A 23,270-nucleotide genomic window follows, 5' to 3' on the forward strand; every position below is an offset into this window, starting at 1 on the left:
AAAATAAAAGAAGAGTTCAAGTAGGAATACAATTTAAAATTAGCTGAAATTCGGAATTAAAAATAAGCATACTGAAAAAAGAATCCATATAAGAACCCAATACGAGATTAATTAAAATTTAGAATAAAAAATAAAATAATATCCAAAGTTAGAAAATAATAAAAGAGAGTTCAAGTAGGAATAAAATTTTGAAACAACTGAAATTGAAAATAAAAAATAAAAACATTAAAATAACACAATACGATATTAAATAATTTTTTTAAAAAAATTCTAAAATTAGAAAAAGAAAAATAAGATTTCAATTAGGAATACAATTTATAAATAACTAAAATTTTTGATAAAAATAAGGATTATTAAAATAAAAGACCATCTAAAACACATGACGAGATATATTAAGTAACATGCCTATAAAGGAGTAGAGTGGTGGCGGTTGATATGACATATAAAAATTATTAATAAAACACCAAATAGAATCCTAATGACGATTAAAAGGAGAGACGTCAGGGAGGCCATGAAGCAATAAAATTAGAATAAAAAATAAAATAATATCCAAAGTTAGAAAACAATAAAAGAGAGTTCAAGTAGGAATACAATTTTGAAACAACTGAAATTGAAAATAAAAAATAAAAACATTAAAATAACACAATACGATATTAAATAATTTTTTTAAAAAAAATCTAAAATTAGAACAAGAAAAATAAGATTTCAATTAGGAACACAATTTATAAATAACTAAAATTTTTGATAAAAATAAAGATTATTAAAATAAAAGACCATCTAAAACACATGACGAGATATATTAAGTAACATGCCTATAAAGGAGTAGAGTGGTGGCGGTTGATATGACATATAAAAATTGTTAATAAAACACCAAATAGAATCCTAATGACGATTAAAAGGAGAGACGTCAGGGAGGCCGTGAAGCAAACGAGTAAGGCGGTTGTCGGGACTTCTAGAAAGTAAAAAAAACAATTTTTAGAATTACAATGACAATAAAGAGTAGGTGGCGGACGGGCTGTAGATCAGGGACATAGTGACATCGTTTGATGGCACTTCTAAAAATTATTAAAATTAGACTACAAGTCTAATTTTTAAAGGTTCGGAACTTCTGAAAAGTAAAAAAACCAATGGTAATCATGTTCGCTTTTAAAATCAAAATGAAATAAAGAAGGGAGGCAGCAGGCGAGCCGTAGAGGATTAAAATGGCAAAGCCGCTAACGGTTTGGCGGGACTTCTAAAAAGTAAAAATGAACTTAAACGATAATTATGTTCGATTTTTAAATTCTCAATGACAATAAAGAGATAAGACAGTGGACGTGTTGTAGAGGAGTATAATAGCAACGTTTGACGGGACATCTAGAAATTATAAAAATGAAACCCAACATGACAATAAACTCTAAAAACTATAAAATCCAATTTTTAAAGGTTCCAATAAGAATGAATAGAAATAGTGGTAGATCGAGCAAGCAAATAAAGAAGGAGATGAGACATAAGGGGTAGCAACTGGTCTCTACCATTGAACATGCCCTAATACAGTTTTCCTTTTATCCATTATTACAATCACAGTCTGTGGGCTGATACTTAACCCAACCAAAAGATCACGTAGCTCACAGGGGTAATATACATCCATCCACGAAATTACAAAATGTTCTTTTTACAGTTCTAGCTATGAAATTTCCTGCGGTAATTGAGTAATATTACTGTTGGTTGGCTGTTAATAGCTTTGCTTATTAAAGGCGTGCGTGCTGTGGGTTGCACCTGCCGCCGCCATAGCTCGTAACGCGAACTCGGTTCGTTCAGTTGCAAACCACTCTTCACCAAGCAGTGTACCCACAAGCAAGCTAGCACACTCCACCACCATGTCCAGCAGCAAGCCATCGCCGCAGCAGCAGCAGCAGCAGCGGGCAAACGAGTGGTGGAGCGACGGCGAGACGGCGGCGCTCATCGACGCGTGGGGCCCGCTGCACGTCGCTCGCAGCCGCGGGCCCCTCCCCGCCAAGGATTGGCGCGCCGCGGCCAGCGCCGTGAACGCGCGCCGCGCCGCCGCCGGCCGCCGCCACAACCGCACCCGCGCGCAGTGCAGGGCCCGCGTCCAGACGCTCAAGGAGCGGTACAAGAGGGAGCTCGCCAAGCCGCCGCCGTCGGGGTGGCGCCACTTCTCCCGCCTCCAGGAATTCCTCCTGGCCGGCCCGCCCCCCGGCTTCCCGCCCAAGACGATGCCGCCCGCCTCCGTCAAGAAGGAGGAGGAGGAGGAATGCCAGGACGAGGCGGTCGGCGGCGGCGGCGGCAGCGGCGGGTTGCTGGGCCGCTGGGTTGTCCCGACGAGGCCGAGGAACGGGGCCGCGGCGTGGTGCCCGGTGGGGGTGGTGGTGACGAAGCTGGCGGAGGTGTACGAGCGCGTGGAGTTGGCGAGGCTGGAAGTGGAGAAGGAGAAGGTGGCGATGGAGATGGAGAAGGCCATGCAGGAAGCCGTCAAGCTGAAGGAGGAGAAGCTGGACACCTGAATACGTACGGTAAGGAACGAAAAATATTTACCAATGAGTAGTGCAGTATACCAATGAAAATTAGTACAGTAGTGGATACACGATAAACGTATATATACTCTTCCACCTCAATGTCGAGAATCACCAACGATTACACTCTCCCGGTTCTTGATTATATTTCACTTTTTCTGTGTTTTTTGTTCGTTTAGCGGAAAACTTATTTCTGTTTGATTTGCTGATCACGCAGGGATGGATGTTGTTGCTCGAGCAATGCTGTCAGTGATTACTGCACGTAGGCGAAGAACACAGTACTAGTAGTTTAGGATCAACATGTACGGATGTACCGCCCACGTAGTTTTAGACGCGCCAGGAGGTTTGCGTTGATTTATGTATGTACTTGTACTTTGTACCGTCACTTTAAACCCAAATTCACCCCACAAAAGAAATACTCTACCTACCGTGTCAATCGTCTCCACCTGCCGCCGACGACGACGACGCCTACGCCGTACGTCGTCCTCCTCCCGCCGCCCAGGTTCGCGAGAAGAAGCCAGCGAAACCCCAGGAGGAAACCGAGCGAACGCCCCGAACCACGCGGCCACCACCGCACGCCCGGCTGCCAACAAAACACAAACCCACCAACCCAACCCAAGTACCCAACCCAACGCCACGCCACGCACCCCGACCCGACGCGCGTGCGTATGCCCTGGCAATTCGACCCCGGGCTCCGCTCCCCGGCCGCCGCGTCGCTGAGAGGACCGGGACCGACACCGACACCGACCCGGCCAAATTAACGTGGCAAACTCCAGCCAACCCTGGCGTGCTGCAGGCGCACCCGCGAGCGAGGCCGCGACCCCGCGGGGCCGCAAAAGCAGCTCAGTTTTTCGTGCGACGACGCACCGTAAAACGCAAAGCCGCGCGCGCCGCTCTCTCGCGAGCGCATGGACCATATGGTTCGTATGTCCTCAACGCAAAGGCCAGCTTGGGCAAAAGAGTTCGTGTGCGCGCAGATCTGCAGATCAAAACCTTTCTCGTTTACCCTACCGCAGGAGAAGCAGGCTTCAAAATTTTCCGCTCAAAATGCTCACCCAGGCCAGATTGCGTTTATCAAAGAATGTAGAGGTATATAGTATCAAAATGGTTTAGTTCCTGAAGAAATTTGAGAGTAACTGATTAAGTTAGGAATACATTCTATAGTTTTTATCTCCTTTAGTATGATGCAATCACTCTGTTGTGATCGATTTTGCGATCTGTTTTGGCACAACTTCATTTTTCCTTTTTTTTTTTGATTTGTGTATTCCTTACTTGATAAATCCATGAATCTAAATCCACAATTACTTTGATGATATTTGAATGAATTATTTGATTACTATTTTTGATGAAAATATAGGATTTTATACCACGATGGGGAAGTATATAAGGAGAGGCGGCCCACGCACAGAGAGAGGCCGCGGGGCGCGGGGCCAAGAGTTGATCAGCGAACGGGCACGAGCACCGCACGCGCCTCACGGTCACGGCCGTCACGCCGAACCGAACAACTCGCCATGGCCACCCGCCGCCGCGCCGCGGCGCCGCCGCAGCCGCCGGCGTGGACCCCGGAGCCGTGGAGCGACGGCGAGACGTCCGCGCTGCTCGACGCGTGGGGCCCGCGGCACATCCGCGCGGCCGGGGGCCCCCTCCGCACCGCCGACTGGCGCGCCTGCGCGGCCGCCGTCACCGCCCGCCGCGCCGCCGCCGGGCGCGCGCCGCGCACCGTCGACCAGTGCAAGAATCGCTTGGATTACCTCAAGAAGCGCCTCAAGGCCGAGCGCTCCAGGTCCAAGGGGGCCCCGGCCCCGCCGCCGCCGCCGCCCTCGGTCGACCGCCTCCGCGCGCTCCTCCGCCTCGCCCCCTCCGTTCCCCCCGGATTCACTTCCCGCGGCGGCGCCATGCCAAAGGTGGGAGAGGAGGAGCAGGAGGAGGAAGAGGAGAAGGCGGAGTCCTTCGCGGCTCCTCTGCCCCGTTCCTGGCCGTCGGTGCCGAAGCGGCCGAGGACGGCGGTGGCGTTGCTACCGTTGAGCTCCTCCTCGGGGCATCAGCACGGGGACGGAGGAGGGACGCCGTGCACGGAGGTGGCGGCGGCGCTGGATAGGCTCGCCGGAACATACGAGCGGGTGGAGGTGGCGAAGCAGAAGGAGGCGACGCGGCTGGAGGAGCGGCGCCTGGAGGCCATGCGCGATCTCGAGATCGAGCGCATGCGGATTCTCGTCGATGTCGCCATCTCCGCCTCCGCCGTCGCCGACACTGCCACGGCGGCGTCCTCTAGTTGGTGAGTCATTTCATTCCGTATTTTTCGTGTTTGTGCATCTGCACATTGTACAGCAGATCATTAGGTGGTCACAACAGCAACCATGTTTGATGATTCGTGATTCTGGTTAGAATTTAAGCACAACATGGCTGGAAAATTTGCACTTCGCTGATACCAAAAGCTTATCATGATAATGTAATAATCAAATTTGGTCACACACTAATCCATCATATTAACAGGCAATGCTGATATTTCTGAAACTACTCACGTGCAAAAACTGCTTTCTTGTGATGCTCCGCTCAATCTGATTTCAGTAGAATCCCAATTGCAATGTTCATGCCCAATGAGCATGAAGTACTTGTACTGTCAATCAATGATCTTTTGATCACCTTGATGGACTTTTTTTTTTTTTGGAAACCCCCACCTTGATGGACTTGTCATTTGTTATTCATGATACCATTGCTGCTTTATACTACTAACAATCTGTGGAGGTCACAATCCCCTGATACTTTTGTTTGTCATCTGTTTCTTGGCAGAGGAACTAGGACAGTAGACTGGCCATGGTAGCCATCCAGATTCCAGTCTACTTTTTTCAAGGGACAATTGCAGTGTGGAGAAGGCAATTGACGTGATGCTCCGGCCAAAAGTTACATCGGTTTAGATTACAGGGAAAGGTTAGCCAGATATAGGACAGTACATGATGAGATTTTCTTCTTATTAGTTCACTGATAGCAGGTTAGCAGCAATGCAAGATGAGAGACTTGATTGCCTCAACTGAACATATCATCTGTTTTGGAGTCAGTAAATGGTTACTATTGCTGTAATCCCCTCTTGTTTCCAGCTGCCTGGCTATTCAGTTCAGTTGCGAAACATTCTCAGTACATATGATATTCTGGATACTTTCATAGAGATTCTAATCCTTATGTTCATTCAATCATTCTGCGGTATATATGATTGGTTAGTTCTTCAAACAGTTCTGTCACCAGGTTCAGTTCTGTGCCTCTATTCTTGCCATGATGCCATCATCCAAGGTATGAAGTCATCCTGGAATGCATGCATTATCATCCACCAAAAATATTTGCCTTGACATGAAAAACTGGAATTGCACGGTAGAAGCATTAAGGACTTGAGGCCCATTTGGAACATTTGAATTTCCCCTTATTTCTGGGGACAAATGAGCTAATTCAACCTGATAGCAGCCGCAGCCGTAGACTGTTGGGCCTGGTCCGAACAGATAGCTCGGCACCTTCTAACCCACCAGCCCATCAGCCCGCGGAGCTACACGCCAAGCGCAGGATGAACTGTAACAACTAACAACGCGAGTGTTCCAACTTCCAACCTGCAGGTAAATCAACCTTTTTCTTTTTTCTTGCAACTGCAAATCAACGAACAGAACTGAGCAGCTTAGGATTTGTCAACTTGGCAGATTTGCTCAAATGTGACGAGCACGTCAGCACTTGGCAGGACAGGATTGTTGCAATTTCATTAGCAGAAATTTGGTAGAATCAGCAGACGATTGTGTAGATCATCGAACAGAATATAGCTACTCCCTCCGTCCCAAAATAAGTGCAGTTTTGCACTATTTACGTTCAACGTTTGACCGTTCGTTTTATTTGAAATTTTTTTATGATTAGTATTTTTATTGCTATTAGATGATAAAACATGAATAGTACTTTATGTGTGACTAAATATTTTCAAATTTTCACAAATTTTTCAAATAAGACGGATGGTCAAATATTGGGCACGGATATCCACGGCTGCACTTATTTTAGGACGGAGGTAGTATAATACTGATGACTCGAGTGACCAAGTAGGCGGGGTCATCAATCAAAAACTAGCAACAAAAGAATACCGGACAAGACAGCATCAAGAGACAACTTTTTAACTGACGCTATCATCATCGCAATGAGCGATGATGCCAACAGGATTTTACCATTTCAGAGAGCAACAAGCCAAATAGCATTGTTGCGATTACAGTCGATCCACATGGACAACTGAATAAAACGCAACAGAGACCCAGGGACACCGGCCTATTTCTGAAGAATGGCAAACGGCTGCCAGTAGAAAAATCATCTTGTGTAATGTAAGTTATGTAACCTCTCGCCTTTTGTAAAAGTTTTCTATTTGCAACACAACGGGACAAATGTGTAACGCACTTCTAAAACAATTCACCTGGCATTGGAAAAGAAAAATAACCTGATAGTACACGACCAGCAGTTTTACTTGAGAAGTCTTCCCTCATGAAACCAGGACGCGTGTGATCACCCCCTGGACCCAGGATGCAGTTTCCCTTAGCTGTTCATCATCAGACTGGCAACATTGGCCGAGGAGCTCCGAGTGGAATTTGGAGTCCTTGAACAGCAATTTTATGTTGGGCCCTAATGCGTCTGCTAGGTCCCCAACCATGGCAACCCCAGCTTTGGTCACACTCTCATTCCTGCGAAGTATTAGAACAAAGTGTCACCATAAATTCTTTTTCTTTGGTATATAAAGGCTTCTTTTGATGCAAACACGCATAAACAAGTGATGCATTTCGAAAGAAAACAAAAAATGTTACACCTGGGAAGATCTGCTTGTTACAATTATATATTCATGTTTCCCGTCATTTGTTCTATATATATTTCTTTCTTGGAATATCTTAAATAAACATGACTAGTGCATTCGCTATATATCACAGTAAAGATCATGTGCTCACCTTAAAAGGTTGTCTTTCAAGACCAATTCAACGAATTGGAAAATATTTCCAGCATAAGGCACCATTAGCTCTGACTTTGAATTCTTGAAGCCCTGAAGTATGCCTGAGTAGGCCTCAAAAATGCTTCGGCTGAGCTCATTTTGATACTCTATGCTATCATCATCCGGAGCGTCCATGCGAAAGCAAAGCTCTGCAGCTCCTTGCAGCATAGGCATAGTGTATGGGACATATTTCTCAAAATGTTCGCCAATTGTAAGAGCAATATCTCCTATGCAAGACAGTATTGGAGGTTTGACGGAACGGTGAAGCTCTGGGCTTGAGAGATCCTTGAGAAGAGCGGACATGATACCATCACAGTAAGGGAGCACCTTGTCATCTAAGGCATGGCAGATGTCACCAACCACACCCACAGAAACACAACAGACTTGATAAGCCCCAAAATTTTGTAAGCCCATTTCTAGGTACTTGTGGAATTCTGGCATGTATTTCACAAATTCTGGTCCAGTAGCATAAGCAAGAGCACCAATAGCAAGCATGGCTTCTTCATGCACATTAGAACTATTGCATGAAAAGACTCGGAGAAATAACACCATTATTTGGTCAGCAAAATGAAGAATTGCTGATTTTTCATGACAGCTACTGAACTTTTGAAGGATTACTTGAGCAACACCACAGAGCAAGGCTTGAAGGTCACTTTGCTTTTCCTTGTCGTCAGAGGATGTGATCTGAATCTCAAAAGTCTGGTTCAATCTCTTCAAGATCTCTTGTAATAACTGCACGATCATGTTCAAATTCTCTGAGATATGGCTGCATCTGACAATCTCATTTAGTGTTTCATATGCAGAAGCACAAAGCCTGGAATTGTTGGAATCAGAACGATCAGCGGTGGCAAGGAGAGCTGATATTATTTCACCAAGATACGGTGTCAACACTGATGAGATAGACCCTGCATCTTCATAGCCTTGGGCCAGAAAATACACGGCCCCACATATCTTCTCAGACACATTAGGGGAGTCTTTGATACTTGTCAACAGTATTTGTATGACATAGGGAACGTTTGCATCTGTCACAACTGAAAACCCACTGGTTGGTGAGTGCAGAAACTCAAATATCCTAGAAAGTGTCCATGCTGTTGTATCCTTGACATGGTTGTTTTGATCTTTGGTTGCATTAAGCAAGAAATCAAAACCAGCATGAACCAATGGTGTGAGCTTTTGAACAGAAGGACCCTCAAGTATAGAACCAAATGCAAAAGTTGCAGCCTCCCTGCTGTGCCAATCAGGCTTTGTTATGTTCCCCTCTATAAAAGGCATCACAAGTGGAACAATAGCATCCTGGACAGTTATTGCAACAAGTCCAAGACAGGTACCCCCAGACATCGATATATTCCAAATTCCATCATCTTGGTCCTGATCCTCCTCTTGCTTCATGAGTGTTTCTAGAAGCATAGGAACAAGAGAAGGAAGGGCCTTTTCAATAAAATGAAAATGACATGAAGAACTGAAAACACCAGATTCTTTGCTCTCTTCCTGCCTAGCAATTTCTTCATCACAGACAGTGCTCCAAAACTCAACAGCTTGAAGGGCAACAGGTTCTTCATCTACCCTGGCAGCATTTGAGGTCAGCTCAAATATAGTCTGCATGTATGGCTCTAGAAGATCATAGTATATGGATGCTATCGAGACCAGACACTCAAATGCAGCCTTTCTAATATCAGCCTCCTTACACATGGCAGTCTCACAAACAACCTTCATTATGTAATTCCGCTCTAGCTCATTTTGAAAATTTGTTTCCGCAAAATCAAGAGCATTGTAGAGTGCTTTCACAGCAGCAAGGCGAACATCAGAATTGTTCTCCACGTGATTCATACCCTGGACCACAGCAGTAAGAACAGCATTAACTTGATCCTGTTCCAAATCCTCAGGGGATATCTCCTCACAGACATATCCAAGGCAATCCAGGGTAGCCTGCTTCAGACAAGGGGGTGCATCTGGCTTTGTCATGTTAGTTAACAAGTTGACTATGAGTTCCGGCCATCCTTGATGAGGGATCTCAATGGCAGCAACCTTGGCAATGACTTGTGAAGAGCTGCGCCGGGCTTCAAACACCGGTGAACCAAGGGTAATCAGCAGGGACTCTTTAACTTGTGATTTGATTGCAGGATCCACATTCATCCAACGTTGTACAAATTCCTCTTTCCTAGTTGATTCTTTTGCATCCAAGGAATTCTTAAGCAAAATACCAGCAAGCCTTCGAGATTCAGGAGGCTTCTCATCATTGGACAGCTCAACTGATAGCGTTTGAAGAAAATGTGGAAAATTCTGCTGCTGAAATTGCTTGAGATTTTCCTCAGCAACAGTTCGTAGCTGACCGTCATGTGACTGCGCAGCTAGCAGAACCTGTGTGATATCCATTCCTATTTAGAAAACCTGCAGTAGGATGAAAATTCAGGAGGGATGTAAGATCTCAAGTACAAAGAACACAAAAATTGGTTTCTCATCTATTGCTTTGAAATCTTAAGGTAGGACCAACAATACCTTTATTTAACCTGATTCTTATACTAGAGAATCCAAACAACTCTATATACATTAAGAGCTCTGTATAGTTAATTGCTTTCAATCGTCATAAAGAAAAATCCCAATGCTCTTACAAACTTACAGTAGCTTAGCAGTAGACATTTTTCACATCAATACGGTGACAAACTATAAGGAAAAAAATAAAATATTGGGAATAAACCCACAAATACGTCTACAGTGCAATCTGTAGATGAAGCTGAAATTGCAGGGCAGGTGCAAGGGTTGGGCAGCTTAGATAGTGTATATTTCCTATTGCTTATTCCTGATGAAACGACAAAATATTCGATAGAGTAGTTTATGAATTATTTCCTAGAATGCTTTGAAACTGGATTGCCATGCATATACCCCCATCGAATAATATATCTACTAGAAACAATTAACCCCCATCAATGCAGAATATACAAGTTACTAACAATAGGCACACTCTAAACACACGTCTTACTCGCGGAACACCCAAATCTAAAAGGCAGTATACGGTTATCTCTTTGAGGAATTTCGGGATCTAACACCAACCACATCGAACAAAAAAATGCAGATAACTGAACGGTACTAAACCTGTGGATCAAACAAGCCAAACAAACTAACTTCAAATAGAATCCACCCGCAGCATCCTACACGATTCAAGTACGGAACCCAGAAGAGTACGTAACGGCGGCGACCAAGAGCAGCGTCAGATCGGACAAGCGAGGGCGCTAGAACCGAGAAGACGGAATAAGGTATACCTCGAGCACGAGCAACCGCGGCCTCCCCTCCTCCTCCTCCTTGTCCCCACGCGGCGGCGGCGGCGGCGATCGTGGGGATGGGGATGGGGATTCGCCTGACGGTTTGGAGTGGATCGATCTGGAGTTGGGGGAAGGGAGCGAGGCGGTTTCGGGCTGGGGAGAGGTGAGGGTTTGGGAGTCGTGAGGAGAAATTTGAATTTTGAACTGCGTGGAGTGGAGAGAGAGAAGCAGGTGGAGCGGATGGGCTAGGGCATAACGGCGTAGTATGAACGGTGACGGCGACGCGCCGGAGACACCGACCGACGAGACGACTAGTTTGCTGGGTTGGGCCTGAGTGCCTGACAAGCCCAAGTAATGTACCAGAGCTCGTGGGTCACAAGGTCCTGTTTAGGGAGGCTTTTTCTAAAGCAGTGTCCTAAAATATTCAAATTCTGATTTGAGAACGGAGTTACTTCCTCCATTCCAAAATATATAAGGCACAACCACTCTTAACCCAAAAACCAAGAAATAATTATTATCATCTTGTAATTTGAATCATCCTAATAAATATAATGTATGCACCAATAAGATTAGATAACATGAGAGTGGAGGATGTTAAAAAATAATAATTTAGTGGAGAAGATGTCATAGTTAATTGTATGCTTGCATGCATGCCTTATATTATGGAACATCTAAGAAAAGTGGTGGTACCTTATATTATGGAATGGAAGGAGTATAAGACTTGTTTGAGAAGCTAAAATTATAAGAACCAGCTGGTAGTGTTAGCTTCTAAAAATCTGGAGCACTTCTAGTTCATTTTATGAATTTTATAACTATATTTTCTTATAATTCGGATGAAATGTAAGAAATGTTTAGAGAGCTTAAGATTTTGAAAATCATCTGATTGGTATCTAGTTTATGAGAATCAAAAAAGCTAGATTTTTCAGCTTTTGACTTCTAATTCATTCGTTGGATTATACAACTGTACCTTCTCAAAGTCTGGACGAAAAACTGGACTATTTATGCTAACTTCTGATTTTCTGATTTTGGAGAAGTTACAGCCGCTAGAAACTCCCCAAGACCCCAAATGAACCCTTAGAATGCCTGGGGAGCTTTTAAATATGGGAGAAGATGTATCTGTTAGAATCTCCCAAAACAAACCATTAGAATTAGAAATAAAAAAATAAAAGTTAGAACCCAAATTCTTGGAATTCTTAAATTGATTATCAACCAATTATCTTTTAGAATTTTAAGCTAGTATTGCGTCTTGGTACTACACTTCCCTACCTTCACAACTTTTCACACTCGACTATTAGTGGATACAATATACGCCTGACCATTTGTACGCGTGTACACGCACACACCCACAGGTACAACATCTTACACGTGCAAACTGTGCTGCTAGCCGTGTCGCGATTTGCACTCGTGTACCGCTAGTACCGATAAAAATCGGCTTGTACCACGAAGAAACCGACCCCTACTCCCCTAGTCGTGTCGCGATTTGCCGGTCTCGTGTACTCGTACGACGCAAAACTGTACTCATATGTACTGCTCCTGCCTCCTGCACTGCACACGAAGCGATCGAAGCTTTTGGGATGCAGACACGCAGTGCACGCCAGCCTCGGTCGGTCCTCTCCAACCTCCAACGACGCACCAGGGTACGAGAGAGACAAGGCAATGCCCGATGAAACGGCGCGCCTGTGCCACGTACTCCCTCCGTCGAAAAAAAACAAACCCTAGATCTCCGTGTCTAACGTTTAACCGTCCGTCTTATTTAAAAAAATTAAAAAGACAAGTCACGAATAAAGTATTAATTATGTTTTACCATTTAACAATAATGAAAATACTAATTATAAAAAATTTTTATATAAGACAGCTAAATGTTGGACATAAAAATCTAGTTTTTGTCTATTTTTTTAGGCGGAGGGAGTACAACGCACCGCGCCCACCCGTGTGTCCGTGTCCGACCCGAGAACACCACCGCCACCGCAATGCAGCCCCCGAATCGGTGAATTGGCTGGCGGGTGATGTAGCCGGCTCGGTCACAAACAGTGCGGCTCGTGCGTGCACCACGACGTCCCTATCTAATCTGGCCGCTTTCCTGGGCTCTTCCTCCCCTCGCCGATCCAATCACTCGCTCGGTCGGGGGCTAATCACCAATCACTCCGCATGATTGCTCCACACGTACGCCCTTTCGTCCGCGGGCCCCTCCACGCGTTCCGGATCGTGGACTCGTTAACTTAACCTAAAAACGACTTGGGCAAATGGGATCGTAACCAACGTTACATACAGCAACATCCCCTCTGGTCTGGTCTGGTCTGGTCTCCTCCTTTGTTCTCTTCTTTTCGTATCCTTTGATCCTTTCCCCCCACTTTTTCTTGCTAGTGGCTCATCATCAACATTTTATTTTGTTATTAGGAACTAAAATAAAACCAAATCACCCTTCAGAAATGCAGAAGATTTTGAGCACATTTCTTTAAGATATTTGATACTATCTCATAGATATAGCCCTCGTTTTCCTATTTTCTTTTGTTGGCGAGAGAAAATCAGAAAAAAAAACTGAAAGCTGGCTAACTAAAAAAATCCGAGCTTGATCGTGCAGCGGACGGTGGCATGGCAGCTAGGGGAACCGGGAAAACCATCCGACTTCCGCGCCCCTCCCCTTCCTCTCCTCTCCGCGCTCTCCCGCGGCGCCCACGCAACCAAGGCAAACGGGCATTAACCGCAGGCGCGCGACGCAAGCGATCGACGCGCACGCACGCACGGCGGGGGAGCGCAGCGCGCGGCCGCGCGGGGAGGTCGGAGCAGAGGCCGACGCGCGCGCGCGCACGCCGCACGGGCCGTTCCGCCGGCGCCGCCGCTGTGGTATGATCGCCGGGGTGGTGGTGATAGGAAGGTGAGGCGCAGCGCGGGAGGAGGGGGGGAGGGGGGAGGTGGGGGTCATTATGACGAACAACTTCCTGACGACGATACGGAGCCTGAAGCTGATCGAGGGGTGCAAGGCGGCGCAAATCTACGCGTTCAGCTCGGCGGGGGGCGCGTCCACGTCGGGCTCCGGGGATGGGGCGGGGAAGCCGCTGCCGCCGCCCCAGCCGCGGAGCTTGTCCGTGCGCTCCGCGTCGGTCTGCTACCCGCACGCGCCCTCCACGTCGGGGGCGTTCGTGGCCGACTCGCCCCTGCCATGCGGGCTGCCCGTGGCGGCGGCGCTCGAGCCGGCGCTGGACGCGTGCCTGCGCCCCGTCGACCACGTCAAGGCGCTCGCCGCGTCGTTCCGGAGGATGTCGTCGGCCGAGGCGGAGGGCGACGACCTCTGCGACGTGTTCCTGGAGCAGCACGCGCTGTTCCACGCGCTCGGGGACGCCCGGCTGCTGCGCCGGGCGCTGCGGGCCGCGCGCGTCCACGCCACCGACCCGCACCGCCGCGTCGTCCTCGCCGCCTGGCTCAGGTACGAGCGCCGGGAGGACGAGTTCGACCCGATGCCCCCGCCGCTCGCGCCCTGCACCCCGACCACCCCGCTCCTCGAATGCCCCCGCGCCGCGGTCTTCGCCGGTGAGTCCCCTGGCGTCGACCCCATCTGCCCGTGCCGCCGCCCGCCTCCTCCTCCCCCCACCCCTCCCTCATCCCGCTTCAGGCGTAACACATCAAGCATCGACCAGATGGTCGAGGACGACGGCGACGTAGAGACCAATGACCTGTGGTTCGTCATCGGCGAGGAGGAGGTGGCGTGCGAGCGCTCGTGCATCGCCGCTCTCTCCAAGCCGCTCAACACACTGCTGTACGGCGGGTTCGCCGAGGCGCAGCGCGACCGCATTGACTTCACCCGCGACGGCATCACGCCGTGCGGCATGCGCGCCGTCTCCGCCTACAGCCGGCACGGCCGCCTTGACGACTTCTCGACTGACACCATCCTCGAGCTCCTCGCCTTCTCGAACAAGTTCTGCTGCGAGGGCCTCAAGTCCGCCTGCGATAACAAGCTGGCCACCATGGTGAGCGGCGTGGAGGACGCACTCTCCCTCGTCGACCTCGGCCTCGAGGAAGCCGCCCACCTCCTCGTCGCCGCCTGCCTCCAGGCCTTCCTCCGGGAGCTCCCCAAGTCGCTCTCCAACCCCGACGTCGCGCGCCTGCTCTGCAGCCCAGATGGCAGGGAGCGCCTCGACATCGCCGGGAACGCGTCGTTCGCGCTCTACTACTTCCTCTCGTCCGTTGCCATGGAGGAGGACATCAGGTCGAACACCACGGTGATGCTGCTGGAGAGGCTATGTGAATCTGCGGAGCGACCATGGCAGAAGCAGCTGGCATTGCACCAATTCGGGTGTGTGATGCTGGAGCGGGGTGAATTCAAGGACGCGCAGGGGTGGTTCGAGGATGCCATTGCCGAGGGCCACATGTACTCGCTCGCCGGCGTGGCGCGCTCCAAGTTCAAGCGTGGCCACAAGTACTCGGCATACAAGATGATGAACAGCATCATGGAGGACTACGAGCCGGCCGGGTGGATGTACCAAGAACGTTCACTGTACTGTGTTGGGAAGGAGAAGATGGCTGATCTCCATATAGCAACAGAGCTCGACCCAACCCTGATATTCCCATACAAGTACCGTGCCGTTGTGTTCTTAGAGGAGGACATGGTTGAGTCTGCTGTCGCAGAGATCAGCAAGGTCCTTGGATTCAAGCTGGTGACTGACTGCCTTGAGCTCCGGGCATGGTTCTACCTTGCACTTGAGGAGTATGAGGCTGCAGTGCGGGATATCAGGGCGATATTGACGTTGGATCCTAGTTACATGATGTTTCATGGAAAAGTGCATGGAGAACAGCTGATCGAGATCCTCCGAGGGTATGTGCAGCAGTGGGATATGGCGGATTGCTGGATGCAGCTCTATGACCGGTGGTCAGAGGTGGATGACATTGGCTCTCTGGCTGTCGTTCAGCAGATGCTCACCAGGGAACCTGGGAACAGTAGCTTGCGGTTCCGACAATCACTGCTCCTATTAAGGCATGTACCTTTTCTCTCTTTTCATTTGACAATGGATCCCATTTTCTAAAAAAATTGTCGAGACTAATCCCACCAACTGAATCGTAAGTTTGATATTTTCATTAGCTATAAAAAAAAGTAGAATTGATTGAATAGCTCTTTGTGTGCTTCCTTTTGTCTGATAATTTTGTGGGTCAATTTAACTAGCTGATCATTGCCTATGCTTTCTTTTACATATAGGAGTGCAAGCTTTATTAAAATTGGAACCAAATTTACAAAAATGAAAATAATTTGTAAGATTGTTGGTGTGAAGGCTCATGGACATTAGTAAGTTATGCTCTAAGCTATGTTTCCGTGCGTGTACAGATTTTTTTTTTTGTGATAACATAAAAAAAAGTGGGGGATCGAAGATTATTATTTGATAACAAAAGGAGAGAACCAAAATGATACTACTAATTTGTAGTTTGTTTTGTTCATGGGCTTAATATTTTTTTCTTTCTCATTCATTGTAGACTAAATTGTCAAAAGGCTGCGATGCGTAGTTTGAGATTTGCACGAAATTGTTCGGCTCATGAGCATGAGAGACTTGTATACGAAGGATGGATTTTGTACGATACTGGACACCGTGATGAAGCACTTGCCAAGGCTGAACAATCGATTAAAATCCAAAGATCATTTGAAGCCTTTTTTCTGAAGGCATATGCTCTAGGGGATTCCAGCCTTGACACAGAATCTTCACTCTCTGTTGTTCAACTTCTAGAACATGCTAATAGTTGTGCATCTGACAATCTTCGCAAGGGACAAGTAAGAACTATTCATTGTTTCTCATTTGCATGATGATATCGATTGATTATTTGCTCTAACAACCATACATTTTTCAGGCATATAACAATATGGGGAGCATATATGTGGATTGTGATTTGCTAGATGAGGCAGCTGAATGTTACAACATAGCATTGAATATAAAGCATACACGGGCGCATCAGGGTCTGGCACGGGTCCATTACCTGAAAAATAGGAAAAAGGCTGCGTATGGAGAGATGTCTGAACTAATAAAGGTAGCTAAAGACAGTGCATCGGCATATGAAAAACGGTCGGAATATGGTGAAAGAGATGAAGCAAGAGGTGATCTCAATATGGCAACACTTTTGGATCCTACAAGGACTTACCCTTACAGATACAGAGCAGCTGGTAAGTGCGCTTAAACATATTTTATGGACTTCTTTCATTGTTTTGATGTCTATGCTATGGTTGCAGTCGCTTTGGCTTAGTAACACCAAATCTCATGGATTTGTAGAAGGCTTGCATTCTGTTTAGATTTGCATGATAAGATTACCACCCATTGATTTGTGTCAGAAGATGTGCGGAGATATAGCTGGTCATTATATTTCAGTGGCTCATAACGGTTTTCGTTTGGATCTTGTAGTACTTCTCATTTACAGTCTAGTATTCTCTATGACCACAGCTCTACATTGATGTTATATCTTCCAATCCCACTACACGGTTTTTCCGAGTTGCATTTTGACGAATATAAATGATCTTTAATACTCCTAGCATTTATACTACCTCCGTTTTAGGTTATAAGACTTTCTAGCATTGCTCATATTCATATAGATGTTAATGAATCTAGGCATACATATATGTCTAGATTCATTAATATATATATGAATGTGGGCAATGCTAGAAAGTCTTATAATATGAAACGGAGGAAGTACCATTTAAAATGTAAGTAAGATATTAGCTGGTACAGAAGTTACAGTTTATACTTACCAAAAGAATTTCATGCCCTGTTACAGGAACGGCTAGTGATGTAGTGCATGCCATTGCTACCTTCTTCAGTTTGCATTTTTGCTTTAAGAATGCGCAAGTTGACAACTAGTATTATAGCACTGTGGAGCACAATACTATACTACCGTTTTCCTTTTTGCGTGTTTTCTCAGTTCTGATGGACGAAAGCAAGGAAGACGAGGCGATCGGAGAGCTCTCACAAGCAATAGCTTTCAGGGCAGACCTCCAGCTGCTCCATCTCCGGGCAGCATTCTTCGACTCCATGGGCGACAACGCCAACACCCTGCGGGACTGCGAGGCTGCCCTTTGCCTGGACCCGACACACGGTGACACCCTGGAGCTGTACAGAAAAGCTTCTACAAAAGCCGAACCACAAAGCTAGTAAAATAACCTGTGCACTCGCCATGCCACCTCATCGTCGCCATCTTCGTCGTCGTCGATTCAGCTGCAGATTTTTTTTTTCTAGGCAGGATGATGAAACGATTGTTCCTTCGAGAGAGCTGTGAAAGTAACAGATTAACAGAAGCCCCTGCGGATCAGTGAGGCAGGATCACGAGAAGGTACACAGTACATAACACATGATTACGAGTGTAAGTATTACAGTGCTTACTCCTACTAGCTTGGAGGCACCGGGAAGACAGAGAGATCCACAGGAGATGAACATGTTGTAAATTATGATAGCGTTGTGTAAATGGCAAAAGAAAAAAGAAGATTTGTTATGTACATCAAAGATAACAAATCGCTCCAGAAGAGAGAGCTAAAGAGGAAGCAACGGTGTCCTTTAATTAGACCGGGCACATACTTTTCCCCCTTTTCTTCTCCCCTTCTTTAATGCCTTTTGATCTGTATTTGGAGGCACGTTTTCTCGTTGCTTAAGCTTTTCCATGATGCATTCATGCAGGCAAGGCAAGATATTCCTCTCCTTTTTTTTCAGCAGCAGAACTCTGTACTGTTATTGTGTTATTGTCATGAGTTGTGGCTACGGCGTGCGGCCAGCTCAGATCATCCAGTCTGGTGATCTCAAGAACTGTTTGTGTTCTTGAGAAGCATGATCCAGAAAGCACTGGCATCCATGTTTACTGGGATCAATCTGTAGGATGGAATACAAGACCAAAGCCGGTGTCACACGCTCACACCAATATCTACATATATATTTTTAACCAGCTTTTATTAAATAAATCATTTACAAAACCAATTATTCATTAAGAACATTGATAATGGCAATGATTCTATACATTCATCAAAGCTTGAAAGCTTTTATCAGTAGTCACTATTCACTAATCATTCAGCCATTGGTGCGGCCGTGCACAGATAGCAGCTTATTATTTTGGTATCAACTCCCGCGGCGTCATTTTAGTGCCATACCGGCAGATGATAAGAGGAGGACCGTCTCATCGAGAACTCTTTAAAATAGAAGGCATTGCCAGCGTCCCAGGGCGCAGAGCTGCGTGGTTAGCACTTAGCACATACCAAGTGCTTTCCACACAAAGCAGAATATTATTTTTTTAAAAAAAGATAATGCAGCATGATGTTTTTTTGAGGGACACTTCTGTTTGTGGAGGGTCCCACAATATGAATGAATTAAAATCTCTCTACAGTGTTTCTTAAAACATTTAGCTGGAGCTAGTATTCTTCAATGAATCATTGTGTTAGACCGAAAGAAAACAAGTGCAGAACAACATGCCAAAGATGAAACTCAGAACTCTTTTGTCCATTGCAGAGTCAGCTAAAATGTTTGCAGTTCAGTCTGCTGAAAACTAACCACTCTTTTACATGTAAAGTAGCACTCACTATATCTGCAGCTATGCACAGGAAACAAACATTCAGAACATCTTCTAAGATTCTACCTGAACACAAATTCCACGAACAAGATTAGCGGCAACCGACAAACGAAAGAATTTTCAGAACGAGACATCAGACATGAACGCCATTCTTTCCCCGCAAAAATTTTAAGAAAAATGCCATTCTTGATGCAGCTAGTGATTAGCTCTCGGAGGACATGATCTCCAGCTCAGCCCACCACAGCGGCGACACCTTCGGAGTTGCTCCGTCCGGACCCAGCGCGGTGATCTCCCTCATCCGAGCTGCAACCTCCGCCATGGTCGGCCTCCTCTTAGGATCAGGATCAATGCAGCTCCTCACCACTTCGCACAGCGAACGCGCGGCTTCTTCAGAGAAGGAACCGATGCTCGGGTCAATCAGCTCTGCGAGGCGCGTCTCGCCATCGAAGTAGCGAAACGCCAGCCGTTCCAGTGGCCCGTCCTCCTCAGAATCGGGAACTCTTCCGGTCAGCATCTCCAGCAATACCATGCCATACTTGCGCACCGTGTTCTCGAGGTCCGAGGAGGAGCTGGAGTTGCTGGTGGCTGGATTTGGTTCCTTTGCACCGCTCCAAAATTCAAGGTCGGACACCTTTGCAGCGAAATCGTCGGTAAGGTATATGGTCGTCGAGTCGAAATTCCTTGGCACAACAGGTGGTTTAAGCTGATGCATATGCTCGAGACAGTAAGCGATTCCCATGGATATCCTGAGCCGCGTCATCCAATCCAGCTTCTCGGCTTCTCTAACTGCAGCACAACCGTGACAACACAGTCAAATTTCAATACATTGACCCACAGCACAGAGTAACAGAATCAAATGAATCAAATTGGTGATAGGTGCAGCATATGCAGCTGATTCGTACATATATGAACTAACAAGTCATAGCTTAAACAGTTGTTATCAGCTCACCATGGTCATGCATAGTTTATCACTGGAGGACCTTTTTATGATGTTCAGTTTGTTTTATGAGGTTGCTGATATCTTGACCAATGTTCAAATAAAAATGCACCGACAATTTCTGGACATGATGATGAAGAGAATCATGATAACTGACAAGAACACTTACCATGCAGATACTCAAAAAGTGTTCCATTTGGAGCATATTCAAACACCATCACTCTGGTAAAAGGTTGCTCTTCCTCACAATAGCCAAGCAAGTTCATAAAGTTCTTGTGGCTTACTTTGGACAAACTTGTGATCTAAAATCATAAATTCAGAGTAAGCAAAACAAATATATATGAGAAATAGGTAACAGTATGTTGCAAAAAAAGGTGATAGTACAGTTAACAATACAGTACCTTTCTCCTGTACCGAGATTCACATTCTTTTGACCAATCGTCTGCAGACGTTACCAAACTTGATGCCACTGCTATTTCAACTCCACTAGATAAAGTTCCCTTGTACAGTGTACAGCTAGATGTAGAACCAATTATATTGCTAAAATCCTCGCACGCTGTTTCCAGCTCTGATCGTTTCAATGCAGGCACACCTATAGATACAATTGCAGTGTGATGGATTCGGAAAACTGCCGAGATACTTATATATGCAAGTAGGAATAAAGCATACCGGTTACAAAAGCCTTTTGCAATTGCCCGCTAAGTCCCGTTGCCCATGGCCTCACAGTCCCCATCTTTTTAGCTCGGCAGTAGAATGCACCAGCTGCTGATATGATAAGGAGAGCAGCAATCCCTGCTGCGATAAAACCATAAGTTGTCCAGGAACGTTTAAACCAAGAGCGACCTGTAGTTTCAACTGAATGATCGTGCTCAGCTCGCCGAGTTGTAGGCTTAGGTCTAACCAATTGTGGAGGGGTTGTGAATGGATGGTGTGGAGATCTGTGTGCTATGATTTTTGAAGATGGTGATGGTGATGGTGAGCCTTTCGGTGGGGATACCCATGGCGAGGGTGATGGAGAAGACACCGGTCCTGATGATGTATCAGAAAGTATTTAGTCCTGTGGAAACTCAGATGCTGTATCTCCTCTATGAGATATTGAGATTAGTTGTTACCTGATGGAGATTGTTCAAGTGGTAGAGGAGCTGGTGCACCTTGGTTTACTCCACCAGTCTGCAGAAGTCTTCTAACGTTCCTAAATAAGGAATAGTAATGCTATATAAGCAAAATATAGCTGTTCAGCAAACTTTGGGCAGAATATAGCTAAATATCTGCTATATTAGCAAGCTAAGTGCCTTTTTTTTTTCCCGCAGCTGGCAGTTAAAAGGCCCATTTTCCTTGATTAGTTTGTGTAATTTGTGAAATCATTTTTGGATTAGATTATTCAATCTACTACTGTTCTTTTGAAAAAAATAGTGTACTACTGTTTCTCTTTCCAATACTTGTATAATAATTCAAGTTGAAAAATCAGTGAGATGTATGCAACGGCATCCTCCAACCTAGGTACCTACTCTCCATGTATTTCTCGAATGAACACAGTAAAAAGTAACAGGTGATGTATGCTAGCCAACAAACTTTCGGGATTATCATGCAAAGAAGAAGCATGGCATGACTTATTAGATTTGTTCATGACGCATACTTCAGACGAAGTAGTACAAGTAGAACACTATTAATTGCTCCCTATGCATAAAAAACCAATCAATTCAACTCAGAAATGCACACATGAATTCATCATGGTGAATACCAAACTGATTATCTGTGCTATCCTGTCAGACATGAAAGGCAACAAGGTAACACCAAAACCATCTATTCTCCAATTCAGGTCTCGACAATTACAAATTACTGATTAAAAACTAACAAAGAAGTAAATTCTCAGAACCAGAGCACCCACCTAGAACCAGAAGAAGCACCAATGCTGCTCAACCCCTCCTCTCCAACTCCGAGGCCTTCAGTCCCTGAAGCAAACCAAGAAGGTAAACCACCATATCCCCAAATGCACACCCAGATACCCTGAAGAATCCAAATCTTGAGAAAAAAAGAAAACCAAACCTGCGCCGCAGAGCGGCCAAGAAACCGCAACCAAGAACACAAGAAGACGAAGAAGCAGCAGCAGCCTCGGGCACGGGAGCTCCATTGCTTCAGCCGCAGGGCGAGTGAGGAGAAGAAGAGTAATGGCGCGGTGGCATCGACGGGAGGGAACCCGAGAGGAGGTGGAAGCGGAGAGGGGAAGCGCGTGGTTGGTTGGGGAGAAGGGCGGTGGCTGGCGCCGACGACGACGGCGAAAGTGGCAGCGGAAGATGGTGGGGAGGAGAGGGAAAAGGAGGCTGCACGAAGGCGACTCCACAACTAGCAGGAGGAAGCTTTGGTTTTATTTTATTTATTTTTTTAAACTTGTTTGGTTTGTTGGTCTAATTATGGACATCAAATTGATTTAATTGAGTAATCATTCCGGACCAAACCATATTTATGTTGTACTCCATCCATCCCCTAATATAAGGGATTTTAACATTTTACTTATATTGTTTGACCATTCGTCTTAAAAAAAATTAAAATTATTTTTTGACTTACTTTATTATTCAAAGTACTTTAAGCATAACTTTTCATTTTTTTATATTGGTATAAATTTTTTAATAAAACGAGTAGTCAAATAGTGCCACCAAAATGTCAAAATCCCTTATATTATGGGACGGAGGGAGTATTTTATTTTCTCTTTTTTAAAAAAATAATTGTAAATTGAATTTTAAAAAAAAGAAGAAGTTACATTTAGAGAAAAATTCATAGATTATACATGTTCTATCATCATGGATTCATAGTCGCAGAAAATCACAGGTTTATTAATTAGTGACATTTAACCCAGAGGTCTGGTAACGACGCTACGTAATTAGGTCGGCAGGGGACCAATTTAGAGCATTTTCTAATGGGTAATGTCGATAGCAATGTCTATCTTTATTTATATCGCATAGAAAGGAGTATATAAATATTTTTCTCAATGCATAGTATTTATGAATGGACCAAAAATAAATAGTCTTAGTTCACACAATGACCATAGTATTTTCTTA

General features: G+C 45.7%; 5 protein-coding genes across 5 annotated transcripts; 3 read left to right on the plus strand and 2 right to left on the minus strand.

The window, feature by feature from the left end:
• Positions 1-1,786: 1,786 nt before the first annotated feature.
• Positions 1,787-2,927, plus strand: LOC127768725 (trihelix transcription factor ENAP2-like). The gene is made up of 2 exons (XM_052294354.1): positions 1,787-2,513; positions 2,731-2,927. The coding sequence occupies exon 1, from the start codon at positions 1,860-1,862 to the stop codon at positions 2,502-2,504; it is 645 nt and encodes a 214-aa protein (XP_052150314.1). The 5' UTR covers positions 1,787-1,859; the 3' UTR covers positions 2,505-2,513; positions 2,731-2,927.
• A 1,015-nt stretch (positions 2,928-3,942) lies between these two features.
• Positions 3,943-5,957, plus strand: LOC127767840 (trihelix transcription factor ENAP2-like). Its single transcript, XM_052293295.1, has 2 exons — positions 3,943-4,788; positions 5,304-5,957. Coding segments are annotated over exons 1-2 (765 nt in total). The 5' UTR covers positions 3,943-4,024; the 3' UTR covers positions 5,305-5,957.
• A 210-nt stretch (positions 5,958-6,167) lies between these two features.
• On the minus strand, positions 6,168-11,057 carry LOC127768496 (importin subunit beta-1-like). The gene is made up of 3 exons (XM_052294084.1): positions 10,761-11,057; positions 7,463-9,891; positions 6,168-7,204 (listed from the first exon to the last, which is right to left on the minus strand). Exons 2-3 carry the CDS (start codon positions 9,874-9,876, stop codon positions 7,006-7,008), a joined length of 2,613 nt encoding a protein of 870 aa, XP_052150044.1. The 5' UTR covers positions 9,877-9,891; positions 10,761-11,057; the 3' UTR covers positions 6,168-7,005.
• Positions 11,058-13,232: 2,175 nt separating this feature from the next.
• LOC127767642 (ethylene-overproduction protein 1-like) lies at positions 13,233-18,429 on the plus strand. The gene is made up of 4 exons (XM_052293045.1): positions 13,233-15,729; positions 16,221-16,512; positions 16,590-16,899; positions 17,649-18,429. The coding sequence occupies exons 1-4, from the start codon at positions 13,685-13,687 to the stop codon at positions 17,876-17,878; spliced, it is 2,877 nt and encodes a 958-aa protein (XP_052149005.1). The 5' UTR covers positions 13,233-13,684; the 3' UTR covers positions 17,879-18,429.
• A 760-nt stretch (positions 18,430-19,189) lies between these two features.
• On the minus strand, positions 19,190-22,544 carry LOC127765172 (probable inactive receptor-like protein kinase At3g56050). The gene is made up of 7 exons (XM_052290017.1): positions 22,261-22,544; positions 22,103-22,166; positions 21,327-21,406; positions 20,884-21,243; positions 20,616-20,806; positions 20,384-20,516; positions 19,190-20,063 (listed from the first exon to the last, which is right to left on the minus strand). Exons 1-7 carry the CDS (start codon positions 22,343-22,345, stop codon positions 19,480-19,482), a joined length of 1,497 nt encoding a protein of 498 aa, XP_052145977.1. The 5' UTR covers positions 22,346-22,544; the 3' UTR covers positions 19,190-19,479.
• Positions 22,545-23,270: the final 726 nt, after the last annotated feature.

Source organism: Oryza glaberrima, chromosome 3 (assembly GCF_000147395.1).
Source record: "Oryza glaberrima chromosome 3, OglaRS2, whole genome shotgun sequence".
Lineage (NCBI taxonomy): Eukaryota > Viridiplantae > Streptophyta > Magnoliopsida > Poales > Poaceae > Oryza > Oryza glaberrima.

Excerpts from the sequence above, each read along its gene's own strand:
- LOC127768725 (XM_052294354.1), top strand. The coding sequence starts at position 1,860 with ATGTCCAGCAGCAAGCCATCGCCGCAGCAGCAGCAGCAGCAGCGGGCA.
- LOC127767840 (XM_052293295.1), top strand. The coding sequence starts at position 4,025 with ATGGCCACCCGCCGCCGCGCCGCGGCGCCGCCGCAGCCGCCGGCGTGG.
- LOC127768496 (XM_052294084.1), bottom strand. The coding sequence starts at position 9,876 with ATGGATATCACACAGGTTCTGCTAGCTGCGCAGTCACATGACGGTCAG. Across the intron at positions 7,205-7,462 it reads TTGAAAGACAACCTTTTAAG|GAATGAGAGTGTGACCAAAG; the intron begins GTGAGCACATGA and ends AATACTTCGCAG.
- LOC127767642 (XM_052293045.1), top strand. The coding sequence starts at position 13,685 with ATGACGAACAACTTCCTGACGACGATACGGAGCCTGAAGCTGATCGAG. Across the intron at positions 16,513-16,589 it reads ACAATCTTCGCAAGGGACAA|GCATATAACAATATGGGGAG; the intron begins GTAAGAACTATT and ends TACATTTTTCAG. Across the intron at positions 16,900-17,648 it reads TTACAGATACAGAGCAGCTG|TTCTGATGGACGAAAGCAAG; the intron begins GTAAGTGCGCTT and ends GTGTTTTCTCAG.
- LOC127765172 (XM_052290017.1), bottom strand. The coding sequence starts at position 22,345 with ATGGAGCTCCCGTGCCCGAGGCTGCTGCTGCTTCTTCGTCTTCTTGTG. Across the intron at positions 21,407-22,102 it reads GGTGCTTCTTCTGGTTCTAG|GAACGTTAGAAGACTTCTGC; the intron begins GTGGGTGCTCTG and ends TTCCTTATTTAG. Across the intron at positions 21,244-21,326 it reads ACTTGAACAATCTCCATCAG|GACCGGTGTCTTCTCCATCA; the intron begins GTAACAACTAAT and ends ATACATCATCAG.